Genomic DNA, 26,811 nt, shown 5'->3' with positions numbered 1-26,811 from the left:
AGTTGTGATATGTTACTTGGATGCCTTGGGTTTACCCGCTTTCACGGAGACAACTCCTAAGTCGGGGTTTATGACTATGCTTGATATTTCTAAACCGCAGAATAACCATTCCAAACTTCATTGTTCTGGGGACTGAATCCTGATTAGTTCGATAAGCCTTTAGTAAAGGCATTCTTCTTACTATATAGATAATAGTTAGTAATTATAAAATAAACAAAATAATTAAGATGTAAGTAACTCTTCGTAGTTCTTTAGCAGGAAAGACATAATTTCTCACCATATAACGAGGAACCTTAAGTTAATATGATAAGTTGTAATTACTTATTACTTTTTTGCTATAATAGACTTATATTTATTAAGATTCTGAATAAATTGCCTCCTAAAGGATTGAGTTAATATGTGATGTTTCAGATGATGAGTTTGATATATCTTGTTAAGACACCGTAAGCTTAACTATTAATAAATTTACTATGCTATGCTGATGTGATTTGCTTTGTGTAAAATTTATACATGGCTTAGCAAGAGAGATTAAGGCAACGCATTAAAACAATTACATGCTGGCCAGAGCCTTGTCAATTACCCTCAGCTTTCACTATTAATCAATGTTGGTCTGGACAGTCTACTACTGGATAAGGCAATAAGAGAAAAGTCGCAGGAAAGCAAAATTATAAAAGATATGTGAATTAATTAATTGATTTCTTCTATGAGTCTAAGGCTACCAGTCATTCAGATTTGCTTCTTTGCCTGCTCTTCTCGTTCAATGGCCGACGCATTGTACTTGCGCAGAATGTCCAGCAAGCCGGGAATAGGCTCATCGAAGTCAATTCTGGCGCTGTTCATGAAGCGAGCCAAGAAGCCGTAAATACCATTGAGAAAGAAGATCTCCGTGATCTCCTCGTGACTGAAAGCTTTTAGAGCCTCATCCATGACGTCCTTGCTGACCCTGGGTTGGCGACTGAGCTCTTCAACAATGCGGGCGATCAGTCGCTGGCGCGGAGTGAAAAGACTCTCGGGCAATGGTTCTTTGGGATTGCGAAGAGCCGCGAATTGTTCCTCTGTGAGACCGAGGACGCGTGCGACAGGCTCGTTGACATCCCACTCGTAAGGGGCATCTAGAGTGGCTGCCGTACGTAGAACAGTGGTTTGCCATTCAGAAGGGAGAATCTTTCGATTCTCACTCCAACTGGAGGAAAGAAGAGTCATGAATGGTTTGAAGAACACATTACTGTTGGCGAGGAGCTTTGAGATCCAGTTAGTCTATAATGTTAAAGCTTTGTAAGGAAGATGCCTGGCTTACCTTGAAGATGTTCCTCTCGAACGGCAGAGTCTGCAGAGCAGCCTTGATGTCTGGCGGGGCCGTGTTGGAGTCGACGTAAGGGAGCAAGTGCTCGTTGGTGACGACGCGGTTGTCCCAAGAAGCCATGTTTGAAAATTGAGTGAAGAAGATTAACCAAGTTTGCAACAAAGCTGGAAAATGATTTCTCGTGATTTGAATCTGCTGTATTGGCTTGAGAAGTGTCCGGGAAAATCCCTATATATACAAAACTACTATGTAAGACACAATGTAACGTTTCATTCATCTACCATAACGGCAATCATAGAGAGATCAACATGCCGCCATAATTCAAGCTTTCTGAGTATCGTAGTCTTGTCATGGCCTGGGCTGCATACGGCAACCCCTGGTTCAGTCAGCTCCTCGGAACTTTTCCTGCCCAGTACAACAAACACTGTGTAAGATTAGCGTCGCCTCGGAAGCGGGCCGCTTCTAGCACATTCTCTAGTTGCATATTGCTAGAGTGTGACATCCTTCGGGATAAAATTGATGCAGTCACATTCTTAAAACTTGCAAAGTTCATGTACATTAACGATTTGGGAAACATTTTTCGAGATGCAGGCTTCGAACTAGTTTCTTAGAGGTTCGAAGGATTCTGATCCTTCACTTCTCACCCACCACCGCTTTCTGCAGAATGTGATATCGCCACTTGTGAAACACATCTTATGGAGCCGCAATCACGAAATGAGGACACGAGTAATTGAAAGGATTGAGTATGCAACCGCTGATTCAATAACTGCCTTATTTGGTCTTCAATGTAACCCACGTGGCGTCAGTGAGACTGCATAGATCGTGGGGCCGTAAGCGAAAGCCTTGCTCAACCCGAATACTACCAAGTCACAACATCCAGTACATGCATCATCGCCACTTCCAAAAAAGGCATAGTGCACGTCTTACACAAGTTTTGTGAGGTTATTCCCAAATGTTTTGAGTAACGTGTAGCAGGAAACGTATGACGAGATGTGTTCTACTCCTTGTAGGGCAGGGAATCCAATCCTTCGGGAGAACGTTCGGCATGGCCGCATTGCCGCTCTGCTTACTTGCAGATACTTGCAGCAGAGAAGGCAATTGAGTCCCGAGTCTTTTTGTTACCACATCGGGTTGTGAAAAGATTTTTCAAAGACATGAACGAAAGAACTGAAGCAGAGAGAAGTGAAGGATATTTAATATAAATAAGGAACAATCTTGTAGAACAACTATCAATCTCATTCAGTATCACAAGCATATCTCCCTCATAGATCAAAAGCACTTAGAATTAATATTCACAGCCTCTTTTGTTTATCCCCTTAATAACTTAATCATCTTTCATCATGAAGCTCTATCATCACACTGAGAAGCATGAGGACTTCTTCCTCCCCTACCAACACGGCCTCAGCCTCAAGCCTGTCGAAGCTCTTGTCAAGCACGAGAAAGACATGGGCTTCTCAGACGTTGAGACTGTCTTTCCTGCGACTGAAGTCCAGAAGGACATTCTCAAAGAGGATGTTCAATGGGCTGAAGCAGTGCTCTTCTCTGGAAAGACGTCTGCTTTGAGCTCTGAGAAGATCTTTGATGCATGGAGATCTCTGGCATATCATCGTAAGTATTTTACCCCCTGAAGATCGATGCAGAAGTTGTTGCTAACAGACTCAACTAGACATATGTCTTAGGTCTTACATTACCGATGGACCAACGCCAAAAGTCGTGGTTCAGCGATGCATTGAGCCTGTTCAGTGGCGCCGTCCTGAAAAGGGCTTCGAACAGCGTCACCGAGGCTCAGCATTCCTGACGGTTGAAGCCAACAATCGTTCTGACGAGATCAATCTCGTACTTCACTTCCATCGTGCCCTCATTGACACCACTTCACTTCACACACTCAGACTGGACTGCCTCCTTCAAATCCACGGTATCCCTAGTATCGAAAGCACTGGATTCACCACCTACACACGATACCTCGCACAGCAACGCAAGGATATCGACTCATCCAAAGCCTTCTGGTCCAAGACTCTGTCAGATATTGCTCCCCAGTCCATCTTTGGTCTTGAACCTGACGCTCTGGATGGCCTTAACCAGGACAGACATGGTGTCAGTGCCGTCATCCAGGGCTCAGAGCTAGCCAAGCTCAATAGTCTTGAGAAATCTCGTGAAGACTCCAAGTCATGGCGTCAGACATTCCTCGAAGCAATCTGGGCCCATGTCTTGAGCGCCCACTCCGACTCGGAAGAGGTTCTTTTCGGAACTGTTCGCCGAGATGCAAACTTTGTGGGCTCAGATACTTGCGTCGGATGCCTTGACCAAACCTATCCCGTACGGATGCGAGTTGCCACTGGCGAAGACGCAATCTTCTCTGACCTGTCTGGCTCCCTGGATGCTTACCATACGGAAGCCGGTCGTCACGCATTTATCGGATACACTGGAATCGAGGAGCAGGCCCCAGATGGCATGCTGATCGAAACAGCCGTGAGTTACAGCCAGACAACCAACACCCCCTGCATCGCGCCAAGCTTGAGGAAGTTCCCTGTCGTGTTGTGCATCAACGACGCCAGCGTATTACAGCTTGCGATCAAATGCACGACCAAGATCCCACTGGAGAAGGTTGAATTGGTCTTTAGACACTTTGTTTCGGCAATCTTCAGTGCCGCCCAGGGCTTGAGCGCAGTGGACAGATTCCCTCTATCAGACATCCAGCTCGTTTCGGATGCTGAAAAGCGTCTCATACTATCACGATCTGTCAGCACCCGCAGGGTACAGCCTACGACTATCCCTGCTTTGTTTGAGAAGACTGCAGCTCGATACCCTGAAAGAGTTGCCGTTGACTTCCAGGGAGACGCTACCCTCACCTTCTCCCAGCTCAACAGCCTTTCTAATCATCTCGCAAGGAGACTCAGGCTCCAGAAAGGTGCTGTGTATCCTATCTTGGCTGACAGATCTCTGGATCTGGTCGTGACCATCCTGGCGGTACTCAAGGCTGGGTCAGCGTATACTGTCCTGGACCCAGAATTCTCGGTCAGTCGCCTCGAGCAAGTCGTCAACGACTGCAATGCAGCAGTGGTTCTTTCTACTCGCAAGTACATGAACATGCTCCCAAACACTGTCGACATTGAACAAGATTACACACGGCTAAGAACCGATGCCGCACACTCACTCGACAACACTGATGGCATCGGAGTACATGCCAAGCCTCAAGATCGCTGTTACATCATCTACACATCCGGCAGCACAGGGAAGCCCAAAGGTGCAGTACTCACTCATGAAGCTGCCACCAGTGGTATGCAGCACCACTCTCTGAACGGGCTGAACCGCTGGCTTCTCTTCTACAACCCAAGTTTCAGCGCTGCTCAGCGGACTATCTTGAGCACTCTTGTCAACGGCGGAACTCTGGTGCTGGCGCCCAAAGAGGCACTCACTCGGGATCTGTCTGGGGTAATTAATGCGCTTTCGGTCGATGCCCTTGGAATTACTCCTTCTGCCCTTTCTCTTTTGTCGCCCAAGGACGTCCCCAATCTCAAGAGTATCACGCTCGTGGGTGAGCAAACCCCACAAGAGCTTGTGAACACTTGGTCTTCTGTCAAGGGCCTTACGCTAAGAAACACCTATGGGCTAAGCGAGTGTACACAGCTCAACTTTGGAAGACCATTGACCACAGTTGATGGACACGTTCCGAACCCTCGCATACTGGACCCGCCAATTGACACGACGAGCGTTTTCATCCTTCGTCATGGTAGCACTGAGCTCTCACCACCACTTGTGTTTGGTGAACTCTGTCTCGCCGGTCCACAGCTCGCGCAAGGCTACATCAACGAGCCAGGACTGACCGAAAAAGCCTTCATCGCCAACCCATTTGGTCCTGGAAAACTTTACCGGACTGGTGATAAGGCTAGATGGCTTCCCAATGGTCAGATCGAGATTGAAGGACGTGTCGATATGCAAGTCAAGATCAATGGGCAAAAGGTCGAACCCGCTGAAGTCGATCGGCTTTTGACGTCAATTGACGTGATCAAGGGAGCTGTGACGTTCTCGGTCAAAATTGAAGATCGCACAGTCCTGGCCACTGGTATCGTCCTTGATGATGGTACTTCTTTCAGAGATGCAGTCAACGCAGCGAGGAACCATCTCCGTGCCAACCTGCCAGTATTCATGACGCCCACTCTTTGGATCCCCATTGAGTCGGTACCCAGAAACGGAAATGGGAAGCTCAACTATCACTTGTTGCGAAGTAAGGCAAAAGAGCTCAGTTTCGCTGGCTTCGCCAAGCTCATGGAGTTAGGCGACAAAGAGAATGTGGAAAAAATGCTCACCGACATCGAAGAAAAGATTGCATCGGTGTGGGCAGAATCTCTCAAGATTGACAGTTCTGTCATTCGCCGATCCCATTCCTTTACCGACCTTGGCGGAACTTCCATTGAGGCCATACGGGTTGTGTCAGAGCTACGTGAACACGGTCTAGCTACTGAGCTCGGTGACCTGCTGGCCTATATCTCTCTCAGTGACGTTGCTTCCCGTGCTCAGACTCTTGGTGCGGAGGATGAGCAGGACCCGACGCCGTTCTCACTTCTCCAGGACGGGAAGCTGCTCTCAGAGTTGCAGGCGAACCGTGATATCAGCGACGCTTATCCTGTCACACCCTTCCAAGAGTCCATGCTGGTATCAGTCAACTCACCCTCAGATCCATACACCTATTCCAGAACTTGGGATGTAAGTCAACTGGATCTTTCACGACTGAGAGACAGCTTTGAGCAGGTGTTCAGGTCTCGCGACATCCTGCGCACCGTATTCGTTCCACACAAACAGTCCTTTGTGCAGACCGTGAGGTCCAACGTGGAACTTCCATGGTTTGAGTCGCAGCAGCCACTAGGGGATTTCCAGCAAAGTGGCGGTGTTCATAAATGGGACTTGGAAAAGCCTCTGTGGAAAGCAACTCTTACGTCGGATCAGGCTCTGGTCGTAACAATGCACCACTCACTGTTCGACTTTTGGTCCCATGGGTTCCTGTATGATGATGTAGCGGCTGCCTACATGGGTAACCCCGTCCCTCAACGCCCAAGCTTGAGCCGATTTATTCGATACTTGCAACAAGAGCTTTCTGCCAATAGCGCCTCATTCTGGTCCGGGTACCTCCAAGGCGCTGAAGTGCTCAGGCTGAACAGCAACCAGCTCTACAACACCAGCAAACTCGAGTTCGATCTCGGATACAGTCTTACTACACGCGCCAGAAGTGTTGGGTTGACTCTCGGTGCAGTCGTCTACAGCGCCTGGGCCATCGTTCTGTCTCGGCAGATGGGAACCAACGACATCACATTCGCAACCACTGTTTCAGGCAGAGAAGCTCCTGTCGTTGGTATCAATGATCTCGATGGACCTACCATGAGCACTGTGCCACAGAGGATCAAGCTCGACCCTGAATCTACCCTCCGAGAAGTCGCCCAGAAGACAGTTGCCTCGTTTTCTCAGCTACTCAAGCATTCTCAAGTCGGTATCGCCGCAGCCCTTAAAGCGGGTGCTATTGGTGCACAAGACATCGACACTCTCGTCAACATCTTGATTGATGCTAACAAGACCGAGAGGCCACAAAAGTCCCATGAGGTCTTCAAGATGCGTGGCTCGCGGCCTCAATGGGAGTCTGGACATGGCATGACGGTTCTGGAGGTCCAAGAGTCACAGGGACAGAGTGACTCTACCATTCTCCGACTTTCAAGCAACATAGACCCTCGACGCTTGGGATTCATCAAGGACTCATTGGTCGAGGTGCTAGAGACTTTCTGCAAGAAACCTGATTCTATCCTTTCGTCTACCAACATCATGGGTGCTGCCGAATATGATCTGGTGTTCAACCAACTCTCCAATCGGTCGACGCTCCGCCTTCCAGAGCCAGAGTTTCTTTACAGCGCATTCAAGAGAATTGCACAAGAGACTCCAGATGCTATCGCAATTGACTTCAATAACAAGGAAACCATCTCTTACGGAGTCCTCGACAAACTCGCGAATCGTTTTGCGCATACACTCATCGATGCTGGCGTACAACCAGGGGATCTTGTGCCCATTATGCTTGACAAGTCCGTTGATATGATGGTCGTCATTCTTGGTACAATGATAGCTGGTGCAGCGTATGTTCCTCTGAGTCCCGACAATCCTACGGACAGAAACTCCTACATCGTGTCTGACACGTCAGCAAAACTCGTTGTTGTTCATCCTGGGTATGTCGAGTTTGGTGACCATGTCAAGGAATCATTTGGGGTGAGTACGCTGGTGATGAAAGGCTATCAAGATCTCAGCTCGAAGAATTCCAGAGGCGAAGATGCAGATTCCACTCCTGCTGTCCGTCATACTCCAGACAACCTCGCATATCTCATCTACACCTCTGGAAGCACAGGACTCCCCAAGGGCGTCAAGGTTCCGCACAGAACCGCTGCCGCTGCCGTCACAAGCATGATACAAGTCGAAGGTCGCAACCAAGGCAGGTGGAGGACTTTGCAGTTCGCCAACTACGTCTTCGACGCATCGGTTCAAGATTTCTTCAACACACTTAGCAGTGGCGGCACATTATGTATGGCCCCGACAGACGTCTTGCTCTCCGATATCACAGGCTGTATCAATCGAATGGATGTCCGTCAGGCTATCATCACACCAACAGTTGCCAAGTTACTCAACCCAGCAGATGTCCCACGATTTGAGACACTGATCGTTGGAGGTGAGCCGCTGACCTCGGACGTCATCAAGACTTGGGCGCCACATTGCGGCATCTTGAACGTCTACGGACCAACTGAGACATCCATGGTGGTAACCACAAAGCGGATCGAGTCGTTCTCAGACAGCCATGTCGTTGGTAACATTGGTGCTCCATTTGATACTGTCATGGCATTCATCCTTGATCCAAACGGCGAGACACTGCAGCCTTACGGAGCCGTCGGAGAGCTGTGCATAGCTGGTCCTCAGGTGACAGATGGCTATATTAACCGTCCTGAGCTGACGACTGCTGCGTACGTCGATAGCCCCCAGCTTGGAGTTCGGATGTACAGAACTGGTGATTTGGCACGATGGTTACCTGATGGCGAGATCGAGTGTCTTGGTCGTAAGGACAACCAGGTCAAGATTCATGGTCACCGCATTGAACTTGGAGAGGTTGAGAATGCCATTCGGAACTCGGGTCTTGTCAAGGACGCCATTGCTGTTGCTGCCAAAGTTCATGATAAGGTACACCTGGTTGCGTTCTGTATCTTCAACGACGATGTGGCTGCTGGAACGGATAGCACTGGCATCATCGACCCTTCCAACTTGAGAGACACCTTTACGAATCTGCACGAGAAAATTGGATCGTTGGCGACTTATATGATTCCCAAGTTTGTCATTCCAATGGCCGATTTCCCGAAGCTGCCTTCACGAAAGGTTGACCGCAAGGCATTGAAGAAGATGCTGGATGGCCTCGACCGGGACTTGTTATCGCAATGCGTGCTTGAGTCTCCCAGCCAAGGTCACACCATCGTGCCTGTAGAGACCCTATCTGAGATTGCTTTGGAGTCAGTCTGGGCGGACATCTTTGGCCTACCGACCGATCAAATCGGACGTGAGGCAAACTTCTTGGCCTTAGGGGGTGATTCTATCTCGGCAATCAGTCTCACCGGCCATCTGCGCAAAATCGGCTATCATCTCACAGTACTCGACATTCTCCAATCTCCCAAACTCAAGGACATGGCTTCTGCGATGCAAAGACTGGAGACAGAAGCAGAAGGCAGGAAGATGGTCTTTAATGTTCCCGAGAATGTCAAGGAGGCCATTGAAAGCACTGGGCTTACGTGGAATGATCACGTTGAGTATGGTAAGTTGCCTTCTATGAATATTTAATGCATAGACCATAAAATACTGACATTTGACTCTACAGCATACCCTTGTCCACCCGGCCAAACAGAGTTCTTGAAGCAAGGCGGTCGAGACTCCCAGATGTGGGTGCTTCAGACCGTGCGACGCATGACTGGTGTCATCGAGCCAGATGCCTGGATCAAAGCCACCACCCAACTGACCCAAGCCAACGACATCTTGCGCACAACCTGGCTAGAGGCTTCTCCCGGGAACTGGGTAGGAGTTGTTCTTCGCGATGCGCAGCTCAACATCACAACTGTTGCCCTGGACTCTGAGGATGAGATATCCAATTTTCTCGAGGACTTCTGGCGAACACGCTTCGAGTTCGGCCGCCCCTTCATCAAGTACGCCATCATCACCCACGGAGATTCTTCCTGGGACCTAGTCATCAAGATGGACCACGCTGTATACGACGGAACGCTTCTACGTGTCTTTGATCAACACTTCGAGAACATTCTACAAGGCAAGCCTGTGCCTCCCCGCGTCGAGTTCCGTGATTTTGCTCAGCATGTCTTTGAGCAAGACAACTCAAGGGCGCTTGAGTACTGGAAGGACAAGTTCTCCCAAGCAGGGCAGTCCTCTCAGATTCTTCGTGGTAGGGATCTCAGTGGGTTGAGTGAACCTCAGGTCACCGCCAGTTTCAAGATGAAGGTGGATACACGCGGCATCGATCAAGTGGCAAGGAACTATGGCGTCACCCCGAGTATCATCTTCCAGGCTGCTTTCACGCTTTGGTTGGCTAGGGCGACCAAGAGTGATCATGTTCGATACGATTATCTTCTCAGCGGACGAAACGTCGCACTCCCTGATCCTCAGTCCATCAACGGAACTCTAGCCAACTTCTTGCCGATCTGGACCGGAACGAGCTCCACTGAAAAGGTCTCAGATCTTCTTACGAGATTACAAGAGGACTTTTGGGCTGTCACGGAGAATGGTCTTGTCGGACTTGACGATATCTACCAGACACTGGATGTTTCACGCGCGGCTCATGGGAACAAGGTCTTGTTTCTGTCGCAGCCATTCGATCCGGTTCCCTTGGATGATGAAACAACCCGGAATCGATGGCTTGTTATGGCCAAGTCAAAGGTGCGAATGTATCAGCCGTATGCGCTTGTAGTGGAGGTATCGAAGTCCTTTGGTGATACTTCGATATTGAAAGTCATGTACGATGAGAAGGTCTTTGATCATGGGATGGCTGAAGAATTTGCTTCTGAGATCGCTGGGCTAGTATCGGCTATGATGCAGGATGAAAAGAAGAGTATGACTGTTGAGGAAGTCTAGATAGATACTCATAGATTTAGAGATTTTAGAATAATATTTAATGGGTCTTAGATCGTATTCATGGTATCGACACGCTCGCTCTAGGTGAAGGTATCATGCATAATAGCTGCCTATTTAATAAGATCTGCTTTGCTTAGGAGCATACCGAGACATCAACAAAACCCCAAGCAAGAGAAGGCTGCTGCATACTATGAACCTGTTCTCACGGCTTTCGTCTCCTAGATTCTATTGTGAGCAACTATACCTTCAACTCAAAGCTTGGGATGGAAGCAACATACCTTCATTAACAGTAGTCAGACACATCACGGTGAAGACATTGAGTGGAACCCTCATCAATCCGTACACTCGACCTCTTCGCTCCTCCTCAAGAAGCCGGCCTCTCAAGTAGGCCATACTCGGATAGTACAGTCCGACGCATATCTCGAAGAGGCAAAACGCCCAGAAACGACTTAACTCGTCTCGGAGTAAGATTGTCAACAGAAGAGCTGAGGTCGAGATAGATGACGCAAGTTGAATTGTGCGCGATGAAAGTTGTATCGAGTTTGCCTCGCGCGAGGCATAAAGAAACATGAAAGAGCCCAGAGACATTGCACCCATCAAAGTCGCAAACATGGTACCGAAAGGAGGATTCTCCCATATCCTTTCATGGGCTCGCGCTGACATGATTGCCTGGGGCCAACAGTAAAGCACAACGCAAATAGAGCCCTCGAAGAAGCACATGGTCAGTGTGACAATAAACAGACTCGGGTCTTCTACTCATACTGTCAGCTGTATTCGACGGCGGAGGGTCGTAGCTACATACTCAAAAGAGAGATAGCGCTGGCTTTCCCTGAGGTTTCGGCCATCAGAGACCTACCTGGTGTGCCACAATTCTCGGCCTGGAGTTGCGTTAGCAATTGATACAAAGTGCACTGCACATAAAGGCAGACTCTACCCAAGATCGAGTGATAACCATCAGTGCCAAGCTTAGACAGACGACACTTAGTAAGAAGGGGGCAGTATGTGAGCCCAAGGCATTCACGGCCGCTTGAGCTACGATGCCACTTCCAACAGCAACAAAGCCATCCGTCACAGCCATCATGCTATGTATCGTGCTCAAAGCAGTCCCACGGTCACCAAATCCTTGTCGTTTATACTCAGCCGTCATCCAACTCTCAAACACCGAGTAAAGCAAGGCAGTGCAAAGTCCGGCCAAAACTCTTCCCGCAAGCAACAACAGTATATTCCCGCTGAGCATAGTGACACAGGAAACTGAGTAAACCACACAGTAGCATTGGCACATGAACCTTTTGCCATACTTATCCGCCAGCGACTCCACGAACATAGCGCCTATTCCAGCGGAGACGAAGCCAGTAGCAAAGAGAGTCGCGATGACAGGCTCTGATAGTTTATGGGTATTCTTCAGACAGCTATATAAATAAGATGCCTACGCTCGACCATTAGAAGTTAGACATCACTCTATTTGGTGTTGTCCTTGTCATTCAAAAACGCACCTGAAGCCATTCTGCACCCATCGCCAGACCATAAACCCACAGAAACTGGTTGCGGAAGTTATAATATCTGTCACCAGTGGACTCATGATCAATATCGTGGATCTCATCGTCAATCATATCAAGTCGATTGGCCTCGTCCGCCGAGCCTCGAACCACCTTTGATGTCACATGTCTGTGATGCCAATAGGAAGCAAAAATGAGAGGTATTGTGACAATGATGAGAGTGATGGTATAGTGATCCATAACTTGCCGACATGTCGGGATGTATCATGAAACAAGGACTTCAATACCCAAAAAGTCGTGTATTACAGGGAAAGGCTCGAAGAAAAGGCTAAGAAAATTGGACGATGCCATCGTGGGAATACGAGACGGGGGCCGTGCAGAGGCGTTGACGTTTCATGCCGTACCCCTGATGTCTAAGCCTAGCCCCCATTGGTCTCTGTCGTAAAACACCGAAGTGGCTCCCGGGAATCCGGCAGAAAAGTCGAGACTGTGGGTCAGAAGGATCGACGTTTATCTTAATGCTGACGTAGGAGTCTTTCGTGAGCGAAAAAAGAAGACAGCTGATCGGTATCAAAATATAAATAAAGCACTATTGGTATAATAGCCTGAAGAGATCTATCTAACTGACAAGACACCAAGCATGCCGAACTTATCATGTTGACAGGTAAATTGGTTCATCGAGAAAACAGCTTAACCTGGAGCGATCCACATTGCCGTTTATCCCGTCTCGGCAAGTTGATCCGAGCTCTATGTGTAGGACTAGCCCTATTAATCTGGAGTCCGCGTCTGCTCTGCGAACGGATCGTGCCACTTCAGGTGAAACCCAAAACAGCAGTGGAAAGGGGATAATTACCTCAATTCACTATGAGAAAACTCATGGCCAATATCAGCTGCGTTGAGTATTCTTGATGTGAGTTCTGTTTTTTACATTTCTCGCTACCCTACATCGATTCTAGGATTCATGCTGAAAATCCATTCAGTTTCCTGAGACCCACTTCATCACAGCCATGTCTCACAGACTGGTCACAGTTACCTTTATCTTCGCGACATTACTGCTCTGTACTATACTCTTCGCGAGATCATCCCCTCACTTCTCAACATCACTATCTTTACAAAATCATGCAGCCGTCTTTAGTAACGATCCTCATCTAAACTCAAGACTCGCTCATGCCGAAAAGCTATGGAAACGCTCTATCAAAGCTCGCGAAGAAATGGCCCAAGTAGTTGGCCATGATGCAAAGTTTCCCGACGGATACATGAACCCGTTCAACGTATGGGACTTTGCTCGCCCAAGCTTCTTCTGTCCCCACGATCTTGAGCGCGTTGGGTCAATCAGCGATGGCGGCAAGATAATCTGCGGTATGTCGCGCTATGAGAAGGAATGCCCTGGCCCATCGTCAGACTCAAACAAGGCACGGGAACTCATCGTCTACTCATTCGGGGTGAGTGACGACTCCTCTTTTGAGGCAGAACTACTCCAGCGCACGAATGCTCGTATATGGGGATACGACGGCACCGTTGATAAGTGGGCGCAGCAAGTTCCCGAGTTTATATGGTCGCGTGCCAAATTTCAAAAAGCGATGATTGGAAAGGTATCAGACAGCAAGGTTAGACCGCCTGTGTTTTCGATACAGGATCTTATGAAGATAAATGGGCATTCTTATGTTGATCTTATCAAGATGGACATAGAGGGAGCCGAGTTTGACGCTCTCACGTCGCTGATTGAATCTGTCAAAGAGCAGAGGAAGAATGGAAATGCGACTTTGCCTTTTGGTCAGTTGTTGGTCGAGATGCATCTTAAGAAAGCACCAGAAGGCGTCACGGTTCCAAACGACCTTAGATCCTGGTTGAAGTGGTGGTATTCTCTAGAGGCGATGGGCTTGAGGCCAGTGAGCAATGAGGACAACTGGATTGGCGACAGGGTATATGGCATGCCCAGATTCATGGAGGTACGTCTCATATCTATTTAGCTGTGGCTTACGTCCGATCTTACTGACAACCATTTATAGTACACATTTATCAATGCAATGGATAAGGAGCGGAATTTGTTACTGTGGACATGAAAGATGAAGCCTTGGATTCAAACTATAGACATAATATTTATAAGACCATATAGTTCTGTCAATTCTTAGTACCCTAGCTGAAATCAAGCTGACTTGGGGTCTTGAGGCCACTTGTCCAAAGTAGCCTTCTTTCCAGTCAACGTGACTTCGATCTTCGCTTGCGTAGGCTCATCCAGCAACAGGGTGTAAGTCCCTGGATAAACAACCAAATCACCATTCTCTCCCCTTCGCGCAATGTTATCCAACGTCCACTCAAGTGAGATATCCTTCGTCGAAGATGGCGCGACATCATGCAAGCGACCATAAGCCGCAAGTGTCTTGAGCGGATATGGCTTCGGCCCAACTTCACTCTTGACAAAGACGAGAGACACAAAGTCAGAGGTAATACGACCAGTGTTCTTGACGCTGACTTGAATGGGGGGCAGAGCACAAGTATCAGAGTATTGAGCACTGCAGCCCTTGAGAAGCTTCTGGATGTCAAAGTTCAACTTGTTGGACTTGAACTTGGCTTTGAAGGTAGTGTAGTGGAGTCCAAAGCCATAGGGCAGAACTGCAGTAGAGTACCAGCGATAAGTCCTTCCTGGTAATGACTTGGTAGGTCTCAGGTCCATGTCGGTCATGCCAATTTGCTCAGTGTATTTACTGGGATACTGCGTGACGGGTAGTCGACCCGCTGGACTCTTTCGTCCGGTGAGTAAGTCCATGACCGCAGTACCGCCATCTTGACCAGGGTAGTTTACCCAAAGAATACTGTTGATCTTTTTGTTCTTCAAAAGAGCAGTGTCATCGACTTGATCACCTAGCTGAATCACAACCAATGGCTTGCCGAGACTAGAGAGCTTCTGGAGAAGAGTTAACTGGCTCTCGGGCCAGTCAAGATTTTCGCGGTCTCTGTCCTCGCCTGCGGCTGAAGCGTCGAGACCACCAAAGTACAGGATGTAATCGGATTTCTTGGCAGCAGCAACAGCATTGGTAGTCCAGTTATCATGGGAGGAGCTGTTCTGCAGTGTTGGGCCCCAGGCCACATTGGTGTCAAGACCAAGCTTCTCAGCTGCGTACAGCGGGCTATGGAGGAATGGAGCACGTCCACTGTAACCGCCTTGGAGCTTGGATGTGTCGTTGGCCCAGAATCCGATCAAAGCAACACTATCTTTCTTCTTGAGCTTGAGAGGTAGAGTGCCGTCGTTCTTCAGAAGAACTGCACCCTCGACAGCAGACCTGAGTGCTAGGTCCTGTGCCTCCTTGGTGTTGACATCCGCAAAGCTGAGCGAGTTCCATTGTGCTTTGGCACCATCGAAGAAACCAGTATGAACAAGACCCTCGAAAAGACGGTTCAACGAACGATCCATGAGCTTCTCGGTCAAGAGACCTTGCTTATAGGAATCGGAGACGTCACTGGTAGTAGTGTACTCGCAACTTGAGTCCATGCCGTTCTCAAAAGCCACCTGGGCACCTTCAGCGTTGGTTTTGACATACTTGTGATTCTGCCAAATATCCTGCATAGCTCCACAATCACTCGTAATCCAGTTGTTATCGCGTGTCCAGTTCCAGTGCCCTCTGAGGATAGTCTCCTGGAGATAAGAGTTCGCGCAAGCGGGGATGCCGTTTACGGCGTTGTAAGCGCACATGATGGACCCGACCTTTGAATCGCGAGTACACTCCTGGAAAGGTCTAACGTAGTACTCAGCCAAGTCTTGCGGAGTAATCTTCGCATCGAAGTCGTGACGCGTGAAACCCCCCCAGTCTTCGAAGTCGTTTCCAGCGTAATGCTTGCAAGTCGCAACAATACGTCGCTGCTCCTTATCGCCTTCAAGACCTCTAACGATATACCGAGCATAGCGGCTGACATGAAGAGCATCTTCACCGGGAGTTTCGGAGCCACGACCCCATCGTGGATCTTTGAAGGGGTTGACGTTGGGTGTCCAGAAGTCAACTCCGCGCCAGCCACCGTTGGTGAACGCACGCGCTTCGGTGCCGACGACATTGCCGATGTCATGAATCAAATCATCATCGAAAGCAGCTGCCATGAGAAGAGGCATAGGAAACGATGTGGCGGCGTTGTAGGGAGGGGTATCAGCAAAGCGACCACCTGGAGATCCAGCGAGTCCATGGAGGGCTTCGTTCCACCAGTTGTACCTTGGAAGTCCGATTCTTGGTGCACCAGTTGAATTACTACTCTAAGTCAACTCCGATCCCAAAATAGCGATTATGGGCGAGTATCTTACCTGACCAGATTGCCCACCTTCTCTTCGGGTGTCAAAGCAGCAACCAGAGCAGCAGCTCTTTTAGCAGGAGATAACGATGTATCGCAAATTCCATTCTTGCTCAGAGGTCCTTTGGTACAGTCAGGCAGGATATAAGGCGTAGCAGCTGTAGCCAGCCCATTCAAAAGAGAAAGCGATAAAGCGCTGGCAGCGACCTGAAGATTGAGTAACATCGTGTCACTCGGCCTTAAGAACAACCTTGTCTTGGCCAAAAGCTCTTGTACTCTCTGTGTGCTTTTATACTTATTACTCACTCGGCTTGATCATTTAATGATCTTTCCATCCGGTTACTGCGGAGTCATGCATATGCTCATTTGGGGCTCACCATAGCCGAGAAAATAAAAACTCAATGACGCAGTGTTCTCAGAACGGCATATGGAACGATCGGCAATTGTCTAACCCCAGTTGAAGCCTATCGGATATTATCACTAAGTGCGGGGAGCCGCGGGGATGCGGGGTGTAGAGAGTGCAGTTTCAGGCAAAATACGGACTGATGCAACACTATAAATAGCCTAATAGCAAAACTTTTAATAAAAGCATAATACATTGAAGAATGAGGTCACGATCAGCAGGCGTTTATTGTGGTGGTTGTGTCTATCAGGGTTAGAAAGCTTACGGAGATTAGGAGAAGTTAAATATTGGTGCGCTTGGACTTGGGAAATGCAAAGGGTCACGGCTAATATACAAGAAACCGTCGGGCACTCGGCCCTTTTTAAGCTCGGAAGCCTGATATCGGCTCCCATTTTCTCCCCATTGAGGAGAATTCACCTCGATATACCGCTCGTACGTCCCATCGGCAGCTTTAAAAACCACGTGAGCTGATAGCTCCCTGAGGGTTAAAATCTGCACTATCACGAGATGCTGGACGCGGTAATGCACAGGGCTCATACCGTTCTCCAGACGTTACTCAAGTCTGAACCGTATGCGCTCTCTGATAAGTTTGTTGCAAAGGCTCACCCTGTTTCCAATCTGCAAAAGATACTCCAGTCCCGGTTAAAAGGACAGTATCGAGAAGTAGATAGTCTGGTCGAATCTTATCGACTTCGGAGCATGCTTCAAGACGAGATTGTTGTGGGCGAGGGCGCCATACAGGTTTGACTTGTGGGTTTCATACTATTAAACTTGGAATTATAATTTAAGAACTTAATTTAAAAATCAAATCTTCTCTTGTCCTTCCATGCTCAACGCAGCCAGGCAGAGTCTCAAGAGGGAATTAGCTTGACCCGATTTCTCTTCAACCTTGACCATCCCTAGCTCGATCTCGTGCTCCATGCTCTTCAAGCACTTCAGAGTCTCGTCGAAGCCGCCAGACGACGCAATGCACTTGATCATATGATCCTTGACCTTCCTGGACAGCGGCTGAGCCTCAGCGGTCGCGCTGGCTGGGCACTGTCTAAAGACGACGAGGATTTGACCCCGAAACTCAGGATGCTTCTCAATGCCACGATGGGGAACGAGAACTTGCCCTCGTCCATGTCCTCGGCGAAGCCCTTTTGGGACGCGTAGGCACTGAAGTTCAGATAGTCATCGTGAATCTGGTAGAAGACTACAACCTTTATTACGCGGTCCATTGCACGAACGAGCATGAACTTTATAACATGATGGTAGGTATTCGTTGTCTGTTTCCACTGAGATATTGGTTCTGACTATGACGCTCCAGGTCGACCCATATTAAATCACCAATCTTCTTCCCTCCGGCAAGAACAGCACTGGTATGCCTCTCGCACCTTACGCCGACTCCAACGTCAAGATCAACAACAAGCCGCTCCTCAGTATTTCAGTCGTCTGGATGCTCTAATCATGGCCATGAAGAGCTTTAAGGATCAGAGTTGCATTGAACCATGGAGAGTTCTCTATCCAGATTGTCATATTAACTCCCTGCAGGATGCAATGAACAGCAAGTATAACAATTTCTACCTCCAAGATGCAGAGAAGAATTCTATTTGCTTTAAAATGTGTTTGCCGGGCCATATCATAACTCCAGAAGGCTCTCGGGAACCCTTTACTTATCAAGGCTATTGATTATAGACCTAGATAAGCTTTTCTTCTCTAGCTCTATAGGTTCGCCTTTAAGGATATACCAAACAAGTATCTCTAAAGTCTTAAATAGTTTAAACATTTATTTTACTTATTAACTAGCCTCAACCTTCCTCCTTTAACTTAGGTTATATGCACTGTATTTGCTAGACTACTATGGAAGTTTGATCTCCGGATTTTGGATAAAAGTAGAAAATGGATCGACCAGGAAATCTTCCTTATATGGGAGAAAGGACCGTTGGAGTTATAGCAGCCTCGCAATATCATTCTCCGCCCTAAGGGGCAAGTATGGATTAGATTGGTATTGTGTAAGACCTTACATTAAAATCTTTGAGTATTTAGGATGCCGATGTAATCTTAAGGTCCCGCGACTGCTCCCGGTGGGTGAGGTTGAATCGTGTCAGTTTATCAGGAGTGTGTAGATGGTAGTACAATCTTATGATACTATGTGCTGCACGTTGTTTGCCTAATTATTAAAGAGCTGGGAAAAGCTGAAAATAGCAACGGCGTGTTTTTATTGAGTCACGATTGATTCCATGCTCTGAAACAGTCGTCTCCATATCCAACCAGACATTGGCTAACTATGAGCCTGCCAACGCCGCAATTCTACTGATGTAATGTTGAGATATAATGCGCAGCAAGATAGCGATAGATACATTTGCAAAAATGTCACCCAACTGGCCAACAGCTGCCGGTCCGTGAAACTCAAATACGCCAAGTGCTGCGTTATCCTCAAAGGTGTTTCCTCCAGATGCCTCAAAGGTGGCGATAGGCCAGCCTTGACCTAAAACAGGGACAAGCTCCCAGCTTCCAAAGTCACTTTCGGAAAAGGCTTTAATTATCTGTCTCAGTGTTGATGTTTGTTGTGCCTTCTTCTTTCTCCACTGCCACCTCTGAGAGGTACCATTGACCTCGACATCAAACGGCCATGTTGCGCCATCGTTAAACATACTCGTCTCCACGAAGTTTGCTTGAATGCCGTCAAAGGTGATGGTACTTTTGCTGCTGAAAGTATGCCGACTCTCTATAGTGCAGATAGGCAAATTCTCAGATGCATATGGACCCTCCTTGATCTTGAGTCTGCTGCTAGAGAACATCTTTGCAGAGTAGGCTACTGTGCCATTGAGCTGAGGGCCAAGCTGGAGACAACTGGTGCCGCCGCTGGTCATGACATTCCAGATATGGAACTTGGAGGAAAGTCTGGTGAAGCCTACACGAGGGTAGTAGCTTGGTGGTCCTTGCAGGCCAGAAGGTCCTGGTGCAGGTGGATAGATGGGTTGTTGGTAACCGGGTGGAGGTGCGTCGGGATGTGCCTGATAGTATGGAGAATAGCCTGTCGGGGGCTGGTTCGTATTGGTGCCAGGCGGAGGGCCAGGTGGTGGATAATAGTTGGGATAGTTAGACATGCTGGTGGGATTATTGGCACTGTAGATATTCCTGGACTGTAAACGTCTGTTGGTGAGGGCTTAGGAGGTATTTATGAGAGAAGAGTAGGATAAGCCTTTCAATGTCTAGACTAGTGCGGTAGCTGAATAAAACGATAGCTGATCTGGGAAGATCGTTAATCTAAATAGTTTTCTCACTTTCTCTTGGTTTCACCATTGATCGCAAGATGATCCGTTTTCAAGATTTAGGTGGGTCCTAACTTAGGTTAAAGCTTACCCTTTTGGGTAAAATCGTGCGCCGTGAGTCAGCTTGTGAAACCTCAAATGGTGCTGATGAATCATGGCTGAGCGCTAGTTTACTAATCGGCATTCAATTTGACCCCCTTGTCAACACCAGAGGGTGCCACTACCAAAGATAGGTGACGGAAAGTTCAAGAATACTTGGTAGCCACTGACATACGTTAATGCACAGTTTTCGTTGAAAACATTCCTAGTTTAAAATATTTGGTCTGCTCACGTATATACTAAATCTCTTGAAGGATGGTTTTTTAATCCTCAAAGAATTACATAAATAGCAATACCGATTAGTTCTTGCCATCCCATGCGGACCTCAACAGCTCATCGACTTTCGTAAACTTATAATCAGGGAACTTCCGATTCCACTCATCCGAGACGGTCCAAGCTCCACGGTGGAAAGCAGTCAGTGTACCGATAACCACCATCTTTGAGAAAGCTTCCACCTGGTCCTGAGGAACAGATGGCAGTGGAAGTCTGGGATAATTATCTGTCTTGAGTTCTCCAGCGGCGAGGTCTTCCATCTTGAGCCACTCGATAGCGAAGGGTTCTCCTATGTAAAGTCAGTACCTTTGTTTACTTTTGTTTGGCCGGTTTGCTGACCTCGCAGTTCTTCTCCAACTTTTAGAAGCTGACGAATAGAGATTCGATCACCGCTGATACCTCCTACCACCGGCCACTCGCCCTCAAAGTCGATAGCCCGGGTGACGATGTTGGCAATGTCTTCGACACTTGTATAGGTGATCTCGTCGTCAAGTGTACCTTCGACGACTATAGCATGTCTTTTGACGAAATCGATATTGACGACGGTAGTGGTGATGTACTTTGCAGTCTTGTACGGGTGGCAAAGGTAATCCATAAAGCCACCGGGCTGGAAGAGTGAATACTCGATAACCTAATTGACCAAGTTAGTTCCTGTAATGAAGAAAGTATCTGGGTTATGCTACCTTTCTATCAAGATTCAGGCTCTTGAGATACTCTCTGATCTCAATCTTTCCGCTGTACCATGACATAACATCGAGCGAGTCTGCCAGTTTGGCTCCTCTGAAGCATAGTCAGTTGAAATAATGCTTGTCACTGCTTGATGGAAAACTCACGTTGCCCACTCAGATGGGGCGAACCTCTTCACGCCAGCCTCAACAGCTGCGTCAATAAGTCGCTTTTGGGTCTCATTACCGGGATCCAAGTGAACGGCAAGGAAAGAAAGAACGGTTTCAACGCCGCGAAACAACTCAACGAGTTCCGCCTTGTTTTTGTAATCAGTTTGAATCCAGGTGACACCTGGGAGCTCAGGAAATGCAGATGGTTCCTAGGCTTGTCAGTTGCTAGGGTTACCGGCAGGTCATGATTCGACATACCTTGCGGACGAGTGCAATAATTTCGTGCTTCCCAGTAGCAACAAGCCTGTCGATGATTTCTCTAGCGAGCTCTGGAGAAATTCAGTAATTGGCAGAGTGAAATGGAAGGGCTAAACATACCGCTTGAAGCTCCTGCGATAGCGATTCTAACCATGCTGATTGACTTCTAAGGATGATTGAGTGATATTTGTGAACTCTGTGATTCTCATCTATTTCTGTAAAGTGAAAAGTTTCTCATCTTTATAGGTAAACCTTCGCCTTGACAGGGGAATCTCTTCATTAGTCAATTTCTGGCCCCGGGCAGACATTTTATCCCGAACACGTAACCTCAATCCTTCAACCTTTTGGTGATACTGAGTCGGCCTGAGCTGTCCCCGACGGTTACGTGATCGGGGTAATCGGTGCCATTACCCACCCAATCAGGACAAGGCATCTCGGCTTACTACTCCGCTTCAATCTGACAAATCCAATATCTGGTCTGCGGTTTGGACAAACATTATTTTCCTAGACCAATAAATAATTCCAAGAGCTTTCGAAGAAGGGAACATGGGTACCGCAGAGCCTCAGGATGAACTGACTGTAAGTTGCTTTCTGTGAGAAATAGCTAGACTATTCTTGTCAAAAACGACCGGGTCCTCGCGCTAACATGTTACAGCGTCGTCGCGAGCGAGGCCGACGCTCCCAAGCAGCTTTTCGCAAGCGTCAAGCCCAGTCGACCCATGCGCTAGCAAACCAAAATGCCCGTCTTAAGCAGAGCATTCAGAGACTACTTGATGCAGCTCGAGGCGATGAACGACCCGAGATGCTTGGCATCTTTCGTGACCTCGCATTGGCTGCTGAACTAGAAGTCCCTGCAAGAATCTCACCTGATGAAGGACAGCCTTCAAATGTTGGGTCAATGAGTGGAGAAACTGCCACTTCTGACGCAAGTGACCCGCGGATCTTGTTTAGCGATGTACATCTGCCGTCGACTCCCTCGCAAGCAACACAGTATCGGCTGGAGTGCAGTATGTGGCTAGACCCATTACATTACCTACGCGTTTCGCTTCCTCCCCAAGATATCTTGCCATACCTCGGTGCAGGTGCGGAGACATTTGCGGGCCTTCTCTTCTGGTCAGTCATGGAGCATTACCAGACACTATGCACGCAACACAACTCCAAAACAGTCATCCAAAAAGGTCTGAAGCATTCCAAAGCCACGCAAGATATCAAGCCCTCTTTTATCGAAACCATGGCAAAGGCAAGGGTTGAGTATAAGCAAACGGGTTCCATTAGCCAAGCGCATGCTGTCGCCGCTGAAAAGGATCTGGGACTTGTACTTTGCAGTCTCATAGAAACAGAGTATCGTTCCACGGGCAAGGATCCAGATCAGTGGCTGTCATGTAACGGGATTGAGAAACGACTCAGGAAAACATTGAGTGATGAAGCATTGGAGACTTTGAGAAAGGCTGCACTGGGAGAAGGGAATGCAGTGTTGCACTATCTGCTGGAAGACGTCAAGTGTAGGCTGTACGATAGCTGTGTCTGCTTTGGGGACGGACCTCGATGGAATATCGATGTCGTTGATCAGCTATTTACTCCTTTTATAAGACGTGAAATGGAAGGGTAAATGGTAATATCTGTTGCAGCTGTCCTTAAGCACAGCATCTCCTTATCCCCGTTGAGCGGCAAAGTATTAATGTTTTAGTGCACTATGGCCAATCTCGACAACGTTTACTAAGCTAGACATGATGGAGCTGCACGCAATTGGAAGATGAGAAATTTCTATTTGCTCCAGTAGATGATATGGCCTTTTATATCAAATACGACGACTAAACATGGCCGTTTGTAGGGTCAGTTACGAGACCATCGTCTTTGAACTTATACCTCTCCTCCAGATCCCAGTACTTATTGAATCCAACACCTTCGCAAACTTCACTGTATGAAAGAATCATAGGCGGCTTTCCCACGGTCATACTCTTCTTGAGTTCTTCCAAGGTCTCGCGAATACTCTTGAGCTTAGCAGCAACAAGAGTCCAGGGGTATGCCACAGCACAGAATCCTAGTTCTGCGAGGTCCTTCGCTGACAGATTCTCGGTCTTTCCTCCTTCAATGACTAACACAATAAGTTAGCACGAATGAGAATGATTGGAGCCAGATCACAGCCAAGGGGCGTAACTTACTGTTTGCAAATGTGGGGATGCCAATCTCTTCTACACATCGCCGCATAGCCTCGCGATCGGGAAGGGCCTCAACAAAAACGGCATCGACGCCGATTCTCTTGAACTCTTTGGCACGACTCAAGGCCTCTTCCCAGCCGTGGATCAGAGCGTCGGTTCTCGCAAGGACGAAAATATCCTTGCCTTGATCTCGAGCGTCGCAAGCCGCCTGAATACGGGCATATGCCTCACCACGAGAGACAACAGACTTTCCCTTGGTATGGCCACAGCCTGAGGCAGTTAGCTCTAGACCATCCAGGTAAATTTCAAAACTTACGCTTTGGCCAGGTTTGATCCTCAATCATGATTCCAGCGGCGCCGGCATGAGCATAACTCTCCACGGTTCTTTTAACGTTGAGCGGGCTACCGTAGCCTGTATCTCCATCGGCCATGACAGGGACAGAGACCTGCCGCACGGTTTCCTGAATCTTATCGCACACCTCAGCCATTGCGATATAACCAGTGTCAGGCAGACCGTAGGCACTAGATACAGCATATCCAGCGAGGAAGATCATTGGAAAACCAGCTTCCTCGCAGAGCCGTGATGAAAGACCGTCATAGCTGCAGCAGTGGGCGAGGATCTTTGTAGGGTCATTATGGGCTTCGAGCATCATGGTGCGGAGAGCTGACGCCTGGACGGATGGGATCTTGCCGCGGACATTTTTCAAAGTGCCCGTTACATCCACGATCTGTCCAGCCTTGCCCGGCTTTTGCAGGGTTGGTGCATTGAACTGGAAGGGGTAGGGGGTGCTGTTGACAATGGACTTGGACATTGTGAATGGGAGTATTTGATGCTGAGATGTGGTGTTGGGATGATAAGATGATTGATGATGAACAGTCGAAATGGAGACGTTTAATGAACATCTTATATACATAAAGCCTAGGGATAGGCAAAGGTTCGGCGCTGGTTGAGATTCGGATATGCTCGGAAAGTGACGGATACTCATCTATCCGGAGCAGAGCACAGTCCGGATCTAAGGAGGGCTCCCCCGGATAGTTCTCAGAGAATCTGGGGTATGCGGGGACCCCGCATCTTGGATCGGGAAGCATCTGGACCCGAGATCAGATGCCCCCCTTTCTGCGAGCTACAAACCTTGAATCCCGGAGACTGACGGGATCTGTCGATGATAGAGTCAAAGCGCTTCAAAAGTGACAGTCCAGCTCTCGACTACTAAAACCCACTGAAATCCTCGAGAAGTATCCATCCCGAACTCCCAATTCATCAAGCTTCATCTACATCTCCAATTCGCCTTTCGGTACACCCTCATGATGAATCACCCAGAGTCTGAGCACAAGATGTCCTTGGGCGCAGAGGAACTTGAACATGCAGCAGAGCACCAAGACCAGCAACGCGTCGACGTTCCCGAAGAGGCCAACAAGCGTATCAAGAATACGGTAAGCTACTACCAGTGCTACATATAGTAATTCTACTAATAGTCACCTAGTTTGACCGCCGTCTTCTTCCCATCGTTTGCTGCCTATACATCCTATCCTATCTCGACCGAGGAAATATCGGCAACGCCAAAACCGCCGGTGCAAAGGATGACCTAGGCCTCAGCGACTCTGAATGGGCCTGGGTCCTCAACGCGTTCTACATCTGCTACGTTTGCTTCGAGTGGACCAGCCTATTCTGGAAGATCCTCCCTGCGAGCGAATACGTCGCCGCGCTTTGCGTTTGGTATGTAAGCCTCTATCTCGTATTGCATAGGCACTGACGGTGTGTTTCTTGTAGTTGGGGAACGGCAGCCATGTGCGCTGGTGCCGCGCAGAATCTCGGCGGACTTATTGCTACCCGAGCGCTGCTTGGTGTATTCGAGGCTGCGTTTGGTGCTGGTGCTCCGTACTTCCTGTCTTTGTTCTACCGTCGTGATGAGCTGGGCTTTCGTGTTTCTCTCCTACTTGGAATGTCGCCATTAGCCAATTGCTTCGCTTCTGCGTTGGCTTACGGAATCACCCATATCAGTGGCTCATTGGAGCCTTGGAGATACCTCTTCATCATCGGTACGTTGAAAAGTCTGCTCAGCTGTCTTGGTCACAGCTTTCTGACTAGTCTGTTACTATAGAGGGTGCCCCCACTGTAGCTTTCTCCATCGTCGTTTGGTTCTTCTTAGCAGATTCCCCAGACAGGGCCAAATACCTATCTGAGAAAGATTCCACCTACGCTGTTGAGCGGCTCCAGGTTCGCGATCGCACCAAGAAGACTGGAGTTCGCTGGAACCAAATATTTGCTGGCCTGGCAGACTACCAGAACTACATCCATACCGTCATTCATTTCTGCTGCAACTACTCTTTCGCCGGCCTTTCTAACTTTCTCCCGACAATTGTCCGCGATATGGGCTACTCATCCGTCACTGCACAGGGCCTCACTGCGCCGCCATACTTTCTAGCCTTCCTTTGCTGCGTACTGGCAGCTTTGGTGAGTGACAGGTATGGTAAGAGAGGATATGTTGTCAGCGGTAGCGCGCTCATTGGCTTTATTGGCTACCTTATGCTGGTCGTTGTTCAGGATGAGTCCAAGAGGGCAACCCGTTATGCCGCCATCTTTCTAGCATCCTGTGGAGTCTTCCCTGCGCTTTGCATCAACATCACCTGGCTGCTGAATAATCAAGGAGGAGACTCTAAGAAGGGTGCTGGACTAGCGATTCTAGCTACCTTTGGTCAATGCTCCTCCTTTGTTAGCAGTGTTGTCTTCCCCAGTTCTGACGGGTAAGTGTCTCTTTTGCTCGAGTATCTTCTTTCAAAACCTCATACTTGGGCGTTCGTATGCTAACACAATGCTTGACCAGACCTCTTTACCTTCGGGGTACCGCCATTGGCTGTGGACTAACCGGACTCATTTCTATTCTTGCATTAGGCCTGCACTTTGCTTTGGAACGTGAGAACAAGAGAAGAGACCGTAAATATGGCCCCGTCGATTCCGATTTGGCTGTTGATGTTACGGAGCTTGGTGATAAGAACAAGAATTTTCGCTACCTCACATAGCATAGTGGTTTGTTCTGATTTGTTGGAATGGTGGAAGATTCTTCCCAACAAGTTGGCTTGCTTGAGTATGATCCATTACATAGTTTGTTAGTTATTCAATTCAATAGTACAGGATTCGATCTTTGCAGCATTACAATCATATGCTTGGCCTTTTTTGTCGTTGGATACATCATGTACGCTTAATTTACAGAGAATCAACACGCATTCAATCTTTATTATCTGTATTTTCCATTCGGAAGCCATTTCCTGAGCCAGATTTCTCAAGTTGCCCCAAAGTGATCCGGGTC

The 26,811-nt window shown here is 48.2% G+C and overlaps 10 protein-coding genes across 11 annotated transcripts; 4 read left to right on the top strand and 6 right to left on the bottom strand.

Moving 5' to 3' along the window:
• Positions 1 to 675: 675 nt before the first annotated feature.
• Positions 676 to 1,487, bottom strand: FOXG_10933 (uncharacterized protein). The gene is made up of 2 exons (XM_018390405.1): positions 1,298 to 1,487; positions 676 to 1,239 (listed from the first exon to the last, which is right to left on the bottom strand). Exons 1-2 carry the CDS (start codon positions 1,421 to 1,423, stop codon positions 727 to 729), a joined length of 639 nt encoding a protein of 212 aa, XP_018248855.1. The 5' UTR covers positions 1,424 to 1,487; the 3' UTR covers positions 676 to 726.
• A 1,156-nt stretch (positions 1,488 to 2,643) lies between these two features.
• FOXG_10932 (uncharacterized protein) lies at positions 2,644 to 10,492 on the top strand (the record flags this gene model as incomplete). Its single annotated transcript, XM_018390404.1, has 3 exons — positions 2,644 to 2,911; positions 2,970 to 9,125; positions 9,189 to 10,492. The coding sequence occupies 3 exons, from the start codon at positions 2,644 to 2,646 to the stop codon at positions 10,445 to 10,447; spliced, it is 7,683 nt and encodes a 2,560-aa protein (XP_018248854.1). The 3' UTR covers positions 10,448 to 10,492.
• FOXG_10931 (uncharacterized protein) lies at positions 10,489 to 12,333 on the bottom strand. The gene is made up of 5 exons (XM_018390403.1): positions 11,941 to 12,333; positions 11,382 to 11,873; positions 11,250 to 11,325; positions 10,726 to 11,199; positions 10,489 to 10,665 (listed from the first exon to the last, which is right to left on the bottom strand). Exons 1-5 carry the CDS (start codon positions 12,181 to 12,183, stop codon positions 10,562 to 10,564), a joined length of 1,389 nt encoding a protein of 462 aa, XP_018248853.1. The 5' UTR covers positions 12,184 to 12,333; the 3' UTR covers positions 10,489 to 10,561.
• A 414-nt stretch (positions 12,334 to 12,747) lies between these two features.
• Positions 12,748 to 15,363, top strand: FOXG_10930 (uncharacterized protein). 2 transcript variants are annotated; one of them, XM_018390402.1, is made up of 3 exons: positions 12,748 to 12,853; positions 12,924 to 13,892; positions 13,953 to 15,363. In XM_018390402.1, the coding sequence occupies exons 2-3, from the start codon at positions 12,951 to 12,953 to the stop codon at positions 14,004 to 14,006; spliced, it is 996 nt and encodes a 331-aa protein (XP_018248852.1). In that variant the 5' UTR covers positions 12,748 to 12,853; positions 12,924 to 12,950; the 3' UTR covers positions 14,007 to 15,363. The 2 variants fall into 2 exon arrangements, with proteins under 2 accessions (XP_018248852.1, XP_018248851.1); XM_018390401.1 differs by having other exon boundaries at positions 12,748 to 13,892.
• FOXG_10929 (uncharacterized protein) lies at positions 14,090 to 16,535 on the bottom strand (the record flags this gene model as incomplete). Its single annotated transcript, XM_018390400.1, has 2 exons — positions 16,232 to 16,535; positions 14,090 to 16,178 (listed from the first exon to the last, which is right to left on the bottom strand). Exons 1-2 carry the CDS (start codon positions 16,441 to 16,443, stop codon positions 14,090 to 14,092), a joined length of 2,301 nt encoding a protein of 766 aa, XP_018248850.1. The 5' UTR covers positions 16,444 to 16,535.
• Positions 16,536 to 17,425: 890 nt separating this feature from the next.
• On the bottom strand, positions 17,426 to 19,713 carry FOXG_10928 (uncharacterized protein; the record flags this gene model as incomplete). The annotated part of the gene is made up of 3 exons (XM_018390399.1): positions 17,426 to 17,779; positions 18,964 to 19,091; positions 19,260 to 19,713. 3 exons carry the CDS (start codon positions 19,711 to 19,713, stop codon positions 17,426 to 17,428), a joined length of 936 nt encoding a protein of 311 aa, XP_018248849.1.
• A 467-nt stretch (positions 19,714 to 20,180) lies between these two features.
• FOXG_10927 (uncharacterized protein) lies at positions 20,181 to 21,692 on the bottom strand. Its single transcript, XM_018390398.1, has 6 exons — positions 21,465 to 21,692; positions 21,345 to 21,415; positions 21,084 to 21,295; positions 20,934 to 21,030; positions 20,590 to 20,881; positions 20,181 to 20,539 (listed from the first exon to the last, which is right to left on the bottom strand). Exons 1-6 carry the CDS (start codon positions 21,496 to 21,498, stop codon positions 20,277 to 20,279), a joined length of 969 nt encoding a protein of 322 aa, XP_018248848.1. The 5' UTR covers positions 21,499 to 21,692; the 3' UTR covers positions 20,181 to 20,276.
• Positions 21,693 to 21,820: 128 nt separating this feature from the next.
• Positions 21,821 to 23,141, top strand: FOXG_20405 (uncharacterized protein). The gene is made up of 2 exons (XM_018400687.1): positions 21,821 to 21,923; positions 22,000 to 23,141. The coding sequence occupies exons 1-2, from the start codon at positions 21,891 to 21,893 to the stop codon at positions 22,951 to 22,953; spliced, it is 987 nt and encodes a 328-aa protein (XP_018248847.1). The 5' UTR covers positions 21,821 to 21,890; the 3' UTR covers positions 22,954 to 23,141.
• FOXG_10926 (methylisocitrate lyase) lies at positions 23,133 to 24,369 on the bottom strand. The gene is made up of 3 exons (XM_018390397.1): positions 23,820 to 24,369; positions 23,507 to 23,773; positions 23,133 to 23,439 (listed from the first exon to the last, which is right to left on the bottom strand). The coding sequence occupies exons 1-3, from the start codon at positions 24,313 to 24,315 to the stop codon at positions 23,156 to 23,158; spliced, it is 1,047 nt and encodes a 348-aa protein (XP_018248846.1). The 5' UTR covers positions 24,316 to 24,369; the 3' UTR covers positions 23,133 to 23,155.
• Positions 24,370 to 24,768: 399 nt separating this feature from the next.
• Positions 24,769 to 26,524, top strand: FOXG_10925 (uncharacterized protein; the record flags this gene model as incomplete). The annotated part of the gene is made up of 5 exons (XM_018390396.1): positions 24,769 to 24,937; positions 24,988 to 25,220; positions 25,275 to 25,543; positions 25,606 to 26,248; positions 26,329 to 26,524. Exons 1-5 carry the CDS (start codon positions 24,809 to 24,811, stop codon positions 26,522 to 26,524), a joined length of 1,470 nt encoding a protein of 489 aa, XP_018248845.1. The 5' UTR covers positions 24,769 to 24,808.
• Between the last annotated feature and the right edge of the window lie 287 nt (positions 26,525 to 26,811).

This window comes from Fusarium oxysporum, chromosome 1, assembly GCF_000149955.1.
Source record: "Fusarium oxysporum f. sp. lycopersici 4287 chromosome 1, whole genome shotgun sequence".
Taxonomy (NCBI): Eukaryota; Fungi; Ascomycota; class Sordariomycetes; order Hypocreales; family Nectriaceae; genus Fusarium; species Fusarium oxysporum.
Note: the sequence above shows the minus strand (reverse complement) of the source record. Positions and strands in the feature narration are given on the sequence as shown.

Excerpts from the sequence above, each read along its gene's own strand:
- FOXG_10933 (XM_018390405.1), bottom strand. The coding sequence starts at position 1,423 with ATGGCTTCTTGGGACAACCGCGTCGTCACCAACGAGCACTTGCTCCCT. Across the intron at positions 1,240-1,297 it reads TCGAGAGGAACATCTTCAAG|CTCCTCGCCAACAGTAATGT; the intron begins GTAAGCCAGGCA and ends TGGATCTCAAAG.
- FOXG_10931 (XM_018390403.1), bottom strand. The coding sequence starts at position 12,183 with ATGGATCACTATACCATCACTCTCATCATTGTCACAATACCTCTCATT. Across the intron at positions 11,874-11,940 it reads TGGGTGCAGAATGGCTTCAG|GCATCTTATTTATATAGCTG; the intron begins GTGCGTTTTTGA and ends GGTCGAGCGTAG. Across the intron at positions 11,326-11,381 it reads TGGTTATCACTCGATCTTGG|GCCGAGAATTGTGGCACACC; the intron begins GTAGAGTCTGCC and ends ACGCAACTCCAG.
- FOXG_10930 (XM_018390402.1), top strand. The coding sequence starts at position 12,951 with ATGTCTCACAGACTGGTCACAGTTACCTTTATCTTCGCGACATTACTG. Across the intron at positions 13,893-13,952 it reads GCATGCCCAGATTCATGGAG|TACACATTTATCAATGCAAT; the intron begins GTACGTCTCATA and ends AACCATTTATAG.
- FOXG_10927 (XM_018390398.1), bottom strand. The coding sequence starts at position 21,498 with ATGGTTAGAATCGCTATCGCAGGAGCTTCAAGCG. Across the intron at positions 21,031-21,083 it reads GCCCCATCTGAGTGGGCAAC|AGGAGCCAAACTGGCAGACT; the intron begins GTGAGTTTTCCA and ends ACTATGCTTCAG. Across the intron at positions 20,882-20,933 it reads GCCTGAATCTTGATAGAAAG|GTTATCGAGTATTCACTCTT; the intron begins GTAGCATAACCC and ends TTGGTCAATTAG.
- FOXG_20405 (XM_018400687.1), top strand. The coding sequence starts at position 21,891 with ATGGGTACCGCAGAGCCTCAGGATGAACTGACT. Across the intron at positions 21,924-21,999 it reads AGCCTCAGGATGAACTGACT|CGTCGTCGCGAGCGAGGCCG; the intron begins GTAAGTTGCTTT and ends AACATGTTACAG.
- FOXG_10926 (XM_018390397.1), bottom strand. The coding sequence starts at position 24,315 with ATGTCCAAGTCCATTGTCAACAGCACCCCCTACCCCTTCCAGTTCAAT. Across the intron at positions 23,774-23,819 it reads GGATCAAACCTGGCCAAAGC|GCTGTGGCCATACCAAGGGA; the intron begins GTAAGTTTTGAA and ends TAACTGCCTCAG. Across the intron at positions 23,440-23,506 it reads CATCCCCACATTTGCAAACA|TCATTGAAGGAGGAAAGACC; the intron begins GTAAGTTACGCC and ends TTATTGTGTTAG.